The following is an 8,984-nucleotide window of genomic DNA, read 5'->3' on the forward strand; positions in this document are numbered from 1 at the left end:
TGATGATGTTGATACGAGCTATGCTAGTAATAAAAAATCTCCAAGCAAACAAGTTGGCATCTATATGGATGTGAGCGACAAGAGGCGAAGAAACCGGTTGGAGCGATATGATTGCAAGGCTCGTATGGGTGTTAGCCTCAAAGACGGTAGCTGGGTTGTGACAGTGTTTGAGGCTGATCACACACACCAGCTGATGTTGCAAAGGGGGCGTCGGAGATTTTGCCGCTCTCACAGAAAGATCCCCGATGCAGACATGCAATACATCACTTCGCTGCACTATCGCAACATATCAATGGCTAATATGATGAGCTTGCTTGGAGATGCACAGTGTTGCGATCCTAGGAGTTTGCCGTATGTGAAGACTGATGTGACAAATGCAAGAGCAAAGCTGCGAAGGGGCCTGTCAGAGCGTGATTTGGAGCTGACAATTGAGTACTTTGAGAGAAGACAAGTGGAGAATCCCAACTTCTTTTTCTCGAAGCTAGAAGAAGATGGAGCTGTTAGGGCACTTTTCTGGGTTGATGGGAGAACAAGGGCCTTGTATCCAAAGTACAAAGATTGTGTGTTTTTTGACACCACATTCTGCACCAATCGCTACAACTTGCCCTTTGCTCCGATTGTTGGCATTAACAACCACACACATACTGTTTGCTTGGGGTGCTCTTTGTTACCTGATGAGACCATCGAAACTTTCAAGTGGGTCTTCCAACAATGGATGTTGGCAATGAATAACAAGCATCCGTTGAACATTATGACTGATCAAGACCAGGCAATGGCTAAAGCCATCTCAATGGTATTTCCACATTCAACACACAGATGTTGCAAGTGGCACGTCTTCCGGGTTGCAAGGACGAAACTAGGGAAGATGTTGGGCAAGGATGAGCCTTTTGCTGAAGCATTCTATGGTTGCATCAATGATTCCGATACCGTTGAGGAGTTTGAAGAACGGTGGAAGCAGATGGTCGAGTCATTTGGTGTGGTTGATAAGAAACACCTCAAGGACATGTGGGACAGCAAGGAGATGTGGGCTCCTGTGTACTTTAGGAATAAGTTCTTCCCATTCATAGGAACAACCGGGCGGTCCGAGGGCCTGAATTCCTACTTCAAGACTTTAAATCATCATGGAGACTTGGTTTGGACATTTGTCCAGCAGTTTGAGCTTTGCCAGGAGCTAATGCTTGATCGTGAAGACAATGCTGGCTTCATCAATGAAGCGACGAGGCCTCCGCTCTGGGGCAAGTAAGTCCAAAGTCATGTAGCATTTTTTTAGTTTTCCAGCACAGTGTGGTTGCAGCATTTCTTTGAAACATATGTAGCAATTCTTATTAATGTTGGAAGCTTTTTTTGTTTGCAGCTACAACATTGAAAAGCAAGCTGCAAATTTCTATACCAGAGAGGTATTTTCCAAGTTTCAGAAACTATTGGCTAAATCAACAGGCTATGGTCTGCAATATCAGCTGCAAGGGGATGTCATCTGGTTTCGCCTTGTTGCAAATTATGGCGTCAACCCAAAAGTGTACACGATGCGTGTTGCTCCTAAAGATCAGGCATACATGTGCACCTGCAACATGTTTGAGATGTGTGGGCTGATCTGCCCACATATCATCCGTGTCATGGTGCACCTGAATGTGCAAATGATACCTGCGACTTACATGCTTCCAAGATGGTCTAAGAGAGCAACCGACCTTGCGCCTGAACCGGGCGATGGGCATAGAGCTATGCATTTCGGCGTCCCCACGACAAACACCCTAAAGTTTAACTCTATGTCGGAAGTTTGGAAAACTCGCTTCTGATGCTTGCTTCAATGATTAAGCTTATAGTTTTGTCTCGGGGCTAATTGATCAGGGCAGTGTTGGGGTTGCTGCAATAAAAGCTAGAGCAACTGATGGGTTTGCAGGAGACGAAGAAGGCCAAGGTCATGCAGGAAATGAACAAGTCTCAGGGGGTCCAAGTACAGGTCAGCGGGATCCACCCCCCGTAGGACTGCGGAACCCACCAAAGTCAGCAAAGAAGGGGAGGCCAAAGGAGAAAGAGAAGCGCAGGAAACCACTAATTGAGATTCGAGAAGATGAAATAAAGAAGAAAGCAAAGAAGGATGCGGCGAAAACGAAGAAAGCTCCAAAGCCAAGGGAAAAGAAGACTCCATGCAAATATTGTGAAGATGAAGATCACAACGTGAAGGATTGCCAACTCCTTGCAACTTTTCTTGCTGCGAGTGCGAGCGCGAAAGCTCCGGGTGTCGAAATAATCCTTACACTTTAGGATATTTTCGTGAGGGAAAAAATGATGAATTGCCTTGTAACACCCCATGGCTTATGATAATAAGTTGTGTTGACTAGCTGTGAATGTTTGTTTTGTGGGATTGCAACATATTACTACATGCGTGGTTTGAAAAAAGCAGAATGTTGCTTTTTACAAGAGTTGTTTTAAAAAAAATTCTTATTGTTATATGTTTGTGAGAGCTTACTTTTTGTAGTATGATGGTGCCAAAATTTGTAGAATTTTTTTTAAAAAAGCAGAATGTGGGTTTTTTCTTTTTTAAAAAAAAATAGTACTCAATGGTTCTTGTAACCACAGCTTGATCCATGCTTAAAAACAACATGTTTTAAGCTTTTGAAAACCATGGTTGAAGCTTTTAAAAAACATGGTTGAATATTTTTGAAAATATGGTTGAAGCTTTTAGGAAACATGTTTGAAGCTTTAAGAAAACATGTTTAGAAGATTTCTGAAAAGCATGGTTGCAGCTTTTTAAAAACATGGTTGAAGCTTCTGTAAACAAGGTTGCAACTTTTAGTAAACATGGTTGATGCTTTTGAAAACTTGGTTGTAACTTTTTCAAAGTATGGTTGAAACTTTTTCAAAATATGGTTGCAGCTTTTAGGAAACATGGTTGAAGCTTTTTGCAAACATGGTTGAAGCTTTTTAAAACATGGTTGAAGCAAAATAACAAGTTTGAAAAGGAAAAAGCCTTGAATGATTTAAAGTGTTGATTTAGCTGTACAACAAAAGTTGGGAAAGGAAGCATATTTACATTATGCTTCCAGCAAAAATATTGTAGGGATGTAGCTAATTTGCAGGTAAAAAAGTATATTTTGGCTCTGCAACAAATCTAACAGAAGGTTGTAGCTATTTCCTGTGAGCTTCCAGCAATTTAAGTGTGTGACAAAAAAATAGCATTCACATATTATTTTTCAGAAAATATGTTTTGAGGGGGAAAATGCACAGAGATTCCCTTGAAACTTCAATGGATGAAGTTTGAAATATTTTCATATTTCAGAACCAGTGAAACAAAAAACAATTGTCAACGCATGATCATGTTGGCAAACAGAAGAACGCATCCATTAAAAACATAAGTGCATCATCCAAATATCAAGTTATCATCGGTTTACATACCAAAAGGACACATGTTTACTGGAGGTATCAACAGTTTACATACGAACGCGCACTACTCTAATCCTATCAGAACGCTACCACCTCGGACATGATCTAGACCTAACAAAGAAACAAGCTTGTTCGTCTTGAACCTTCCAGAAAATCAAGCCGCCAACTCATCGTTGAACGCCCGCTCCTTTGGGGCGTTGTTCATTGGGTGGCTGAAAAGGTTGTATGCCACATCGATGCGGTATCGCGCCATGTCTTCCTGTAAAAAATGAATACAAAAAGTAAGCAAGTATGATACTAGTTATTCTTGAGTTGCATGAGTGATGAATGCAAAAAGTTCACATCCACCCACCGCAAAAAATTGATATGGATGTAGCAAAATTATGATATGGATGAAGCAAAAGCAGAATGTAGTTGTAGCACACTAGACATATGGATGTAGCTAAAAAAGCCTAGTAGGTACAAATTGAACCACATATGAAGCAACAACAAAACATGGTATTCTTCTGTTGCATGAGTATTGAAAACAAAGAAAGTAGATTGTAACAAAATGACAAGACAAAAAATTAAAAATGTGTACCTGCTTGAACTCTCTCATTGACTTCCCATCATAGTTCTCCACATACTTGAGCCCAAAAAAACCAAAATCACATCTGTGAGATAAAAAAAAGTTCTCCATCATACTTCCCATGCGTAGTTGAAAAAACAAAATGTTGAAATAGAACACATGATTGAGGAAAAATTCAAAAAGAAAACTCACAGGGTATCTTGCTTTGGGTAATCCTCTAGGTCAACACAGGCGAAGGATCCAACATTGACATTGAATTCGCCGCACTCTTGTGTGAGGGTTGCAAAGTTTGTGATCTAGCACCGAAAACACACACAAAAGTTTCAAAAATAAAATGAGGTGTGTAAAGATGACAACAGGGCATTTATGTAGATGAATCTGAAGGCTAAACAGAAAAAATTAGAGAGCATGAACATACCAGGTTATTGGCTTGCTTCTTCAAAGGAGATTGTTTTCCTTTTGAATGGATTGAGTCAAATACATTCCAATGCTTGTGAAGCAAGTTTGCGCAAACAACTATCCAATGGCGATCATGAACAATTGTGAAAAAGAGCCGCAAAAAACAAAAGAAAGGCGAAAAGGTACTCAGAACATGTAAAAAATGTTACAGCCGCGTCACATCATTGGATCATATTTGGTAGTTATTTGTGGTGTGGAACAAAACAAAGCTTCATGAAACTTACGAGGTCAAACTTTTGAACCTTGAACACTTTCATAGCCCTTTCAAGCTCAGCCATGAGTTTTGCTGGTTGGAAAGTTGATGGGTCTTGTTTTAGTAGGATCTACTTGAAAGATACAACAAAATGGTTAGTGTGTGTTGCAACGAAAATGTGAAAAGAAAGAAAAGAATGAAGCATTGCTTGTTTTTACAAAAACTTACCCCTGCGTGGACTGAGAAAATGTATTTCTTCAGCCCCGGTTCTTTTGCTGCATGGGATGCAATGTTGTTCATCTCGATACATAGTGACATGACCTCATCATTCATATCCCCACGAGGCTTGAAGCATACAAGGAATTTCTTGTATCCAATGTAAAATCCACCTAGCTTGATGAAAGGTGTCCTGTTACCATAGATGCAACCAAAATGAATCATTTGTTTCGAGCAGAAAAAATAAAAAAATAGAAAGCAAAAACAGATAAGGCTTAGGTAGCTCACACTTGTTCATTGGGTTGTGATTTCCTCAATGGTTTCCCATGTTTTACAAACCTCTCATACATTTCTGCAGCCTTGTCGACCTTTTGCTTCTTTGCCTTGGTATTTTTTATGGCTGGAACTTTGGCCATCCTCTTCTTCCTAGTGTTCTTGTCATGTGTGCTAGGGCCACTGCTTGCATCAGCAAAATGCTATTCTGTAGCGACCATCTTAAGAGCTGTAGCAAAAAATACAAATGGATGAGTTTGCAAGAGATTGTACAAAAAGAATTTGCTGGAATCACACAAATGTGAAAAAATGATATGGAGAAAAACAAAAAGAAATGATGCAAGATGAAGGAAGCATACTTGGGCTGTCATCATCATCTGAAACAGGAAACACGGGGATGTTTGCATAGATGGGGCTGACTGTGCTCTTCTTAATTATAGGCTCATACGTGGAATGCATCATCTCATAGTCTTCGGAGCCCTTTGGGAACAACTCACAGGATGGCTCGTCGTCCCAAATGCTGGCTGTCGCACTCCTGGGTGCATCATAGAAGAGTGGGGGGCTGTGAGGTGAGGCGTTTCCTTCCATCTCGAAACTCACTCTTTGTTGCTCACAAGTTTCCGCAGCCTCTGTTGCAACTTCTAGGTTCAATCCGGTGACTTCATCCTTGTTGATGCTAGGTGTTGTATCTTGAGCTTGAGCTTGAGCACCAATGTCGGCATTTGCAGCTTTAGCATAATTCTCTTTTCCGCGACATTCGTCCATGATAGGTGCTTCAAAGGAAAAGTTGGGTTCATTGGTAGCTGTGATGGCGTCTCCAACATCATGAAGGAGAGTAGCCATCCGGTTGCACTGCAATTCCTTTAAACACTGTTCAAACTTGCCTACTACACCATCCACCTCTGCTGCAAAAATACCCTCGTGCTTGTCATAGAGCATTTGAAACTGAGTTGGTACCTACAAGAAGGCAAGTGGCCAACATTTTTAGTGACAAGTACATCCAGATTTTGAGAAGTATGGATGTAAAAAAACACAAATGTGGGTGTAGCACATTAGAGGTATGGATGAAGCGAGAAACAAGTAGGTGTGCTGCTGTGTCACTATGTATCAAATAAAAGTGTGATTGTAGCAATTTACTGTCATGGATGAAGCATAAAAAACAAATGGTCTATACCTCTAGGTAGCAAATTATTGATATGGATGTAGCAAAATTATGATATGTTTGAAGCAAAAACAGAATATAGTTGTAGCACACTAGACATATGGATGCAAAAAAAAGCCTAGTAGGTATGAACTTAAACCACATATGAAGCAAAAACAGAACATGGTTGTAGCATATCAGAATGAGGGATGCAACAAACAAAATATACACTTGCAACTGGGTATAGTAAATAATGCAAAGCCAAAGGCAAACAGGAAATGAATACAAAGAAAAAGATAGTGTAGATGGGGGAAAAGTACCCTTAGATCTTGCATGCTAGGGAATGATTGCTGCAGCCAATCGTTGAGCGAGTATGATAGGTGTGGTTCAGCTTCAACATTTTGTTGAGCCTCGTTTGATTAAGAGTCCTTTGCTTGAATTTCAGCACCTTGAATTTGGCTTCCTTGGCCACTAGTTCCTTGGCCACTAGGTGCTTCAGCACCAACTCCCTGCCCACTGGCTGCTTCAGCACCAACTTCTTGTCCCACGAGTTGTGCTGCATAGGGGGTGTTGCACAAACTCCGTATCTAGGAAAACAAAACATGAGTGGCGGAAATAAGAAGGCTGCCATAACCTAAATGGAAAAGCAAAGATTGCTACATGCAAATTCGGTGAGCAAAAAACAAGGGGGGTCTTAATACTCCATTGGCAAAGGAAAATACATAGGCGGGATGTAGCAAAATTACTTGGGTGCGTTTCCCGTAGAAAGGTTGGACAAGAGTGAGCTTGTTCTTGTCAACTTTATCCAACCAATCAAAATCCTTTTGACAAACAAAACGTATCCTCAGCACGGAATAATCAATGGCATGCTCATTTGGGAGGCCGGCCGGAATATCAATATGATCCATGTATATGATCTGCATAGAATGGAAAAGGACATTAGCCAACAAAAACATAAATGCGAGCTATAGAAATGTATATAAGGTTTCATGCAGCAAAGAAAAAAATGCATGTATTTCATAATGTTGCATTGCATACCGCTAACATGGGAAGGCATGAAGCGATCTGAAACTCCGCTGCTTTTTTTGTATTTGCTTGCATCCTCTTCTTCTCTTGAAAGACTCCAACCTCCTCCATCACTCGTGCCAACAAGTGCTCATCCCAAGCGAATTCATGCACCAAAGACATATCTTCCAAGGAAGCTAGATACTCAAGATTCACGATATTGCCAGTGCTTGGGCACAAAACTGTTGCCAACGCAAGGAGTGTCCAAGTCCTATTTATCATAACCACGTCCTCATCGCTGCAACTAGTGAGCAACTTGACAACATGGGCGATTGGAGCCCTGTTCCCCTCCTTGTAGATGCTGCGAAGCTCATGTTCATCACTCTTCTTAAGAAGCTTCACGGGTCTATCACCGGATGGCACGTTGAAAATCCTTTTCATCATGAGCTTGCTGAAGGTGATGGACTTGTTCTTGTGTTTGAACTCAGAGAGTATGTGATTCGTGTTCATCACAACAAACTCAATGAGCTCATGGGGCACCTTGAAAGACCGGATGTCCAACAAGTCTCCAAACGGTCCCTCCCTTATGATTCTCTGTTTTTCTGGTGTTACTTGCTTCCCAATCTCAGCTAGCCTTTTTGAGTTAAACCTTGACTTAAAGCCACATAGATTGCCTTTCTTCTTGATCTTCTTCTTAACCTTCTTACTCCCTTCATTCTCACCAGCGGTGCCTACGACATCTACAAAAAGGAAAAAAACAAGTCAATAAAACCCTAAAACTGCATCATCAGTAGCTAGGAAAGAACATACAAGAACACCTAAAAAATCTGTAAAACCTATGAAACATACAAGCACACATAAAAAATGTACAGAATAAAACATTGCACTCTAAAATTAGCATTTATACAAGTACGTCTGCTATAGAATAAAACCTAGGAGATTTTGCAGCACCAAGAAACCTATTTACAAATTTACATGGCAAACAAGGATGCCTCTATGCGGTGTGTGATTCCTTCAGGATCTCAAACAAGTTAATTTCCAGCGTCATTCTATTCAGCGCTGGAGCTTGAGATACATAAGTAAGAGTTCGCATGTTTCGTGTAACTCTGCTGCTGCGAACACGCGTTCGGCGCAAGGCTGGTCATAACTCCGTCACTCCGTGTAAGCTACTGGTAAATCCGCCGCATAAGATTCATGTTCAGAGATGAATTCATTTCTGTTCGTTCTAGTTTCAGCAATCAAATCTGAAATGATCCTCGATTCAGAAGCAGGGGTATTGGGCTGCGGAGTTCAAACTTGGTTCATCATACGCAAAAAAAGGTTCGGAATACATATTGATCTAGTACATTTGCTGGTAAACTCTAGTACTCCTACATGCTTGCAGATGATGATCTTAGACAAAGTGCACGTACATTTGCAAAAGTACAAAGTTGGTTTCGGCCCTATATACAACACAAAAACACAAACACAGCAATGTGCATGCATCTTCACATGGTGATCTGAAGTTTACTCTATTCTACTATATCATCTAAAACAAGATGTTCCTCACAAATTCCCCTCGGAAGTGTCCAGTGACCATTTAAACATAGCAATACCATTTCCCTGTATCCAATAGTTCGTGGATGAACAAAATCCCAAATCCTAATCCCAATCCCATCCCAAATCCCTAGTGAACACAAGATTCAAATCCACCACCCCACCCCCTCCATCTGCCCGCGGGAACACCACCCGCCCCTCCCTCTGCCCGC

At 41.0% G+C, this 8,984-nt stretch overlaps 1 protein-coding gene across 1 annotated transcript in view; it reads right to left on the reverse strand.

Annotated features, from left to right (window-relative positions):
* Positions 1-3,582: 3,582 nt before the first annotated feature.
* LOC119357917 overlaps positions 3,583-8,984 on the reverse strand; it is a 5,879-nt gene continuing 477 nt past the window's right edge. The window contains exons 2-9 of the mRNA XM_037624692.1: positions 7,849-7,976; positions 7,270-7,719; positions 6,978-7,148; positions 6,719-6,865; positions 4,634-4,731; positions 4,368-4,503; positions 4,142-4,245; positions 3,583-3,640 (exon numbers count right to left, since the gene is read on the reverse strand). Of these exons, the coding sequence (XP_037480589.1) occupies positions 3,583-3,640; positions 4,142-4,245; positions 4,368-4,503; positions 4,634-4,731; positions 6,719-6,865; positions 6,978-7,148; positions 7,270-7,719; positions 7,849-7,976 (1,292 nt within the window). The remainder of the gene's footprint in view (positions 3,641-4,141; positions 4,246-4,367; positions 4,504-4,633; positions 4,732-6,718; positions 6,866-6,977; positions 7,149-7,269; positions 7,720-7,848; positions 7,977-8,984) is intronic.

This window comes from Triticum dicoccoides, chromosome 2A, assembly GCF_002162155.2.
Source record: "Triticum dicoccoides isolate Atlit2015 ecotype Zavitan chromosome 2A, WEW_v2.0, whole genome shotgun sequence".
NCBI classification, from domain to species: Eukaryota; Viridiplantae; Streptophyta; class Magnoliopsida; order Poales; family Poaceae; genus Triticum; species Triticum dicoccoides.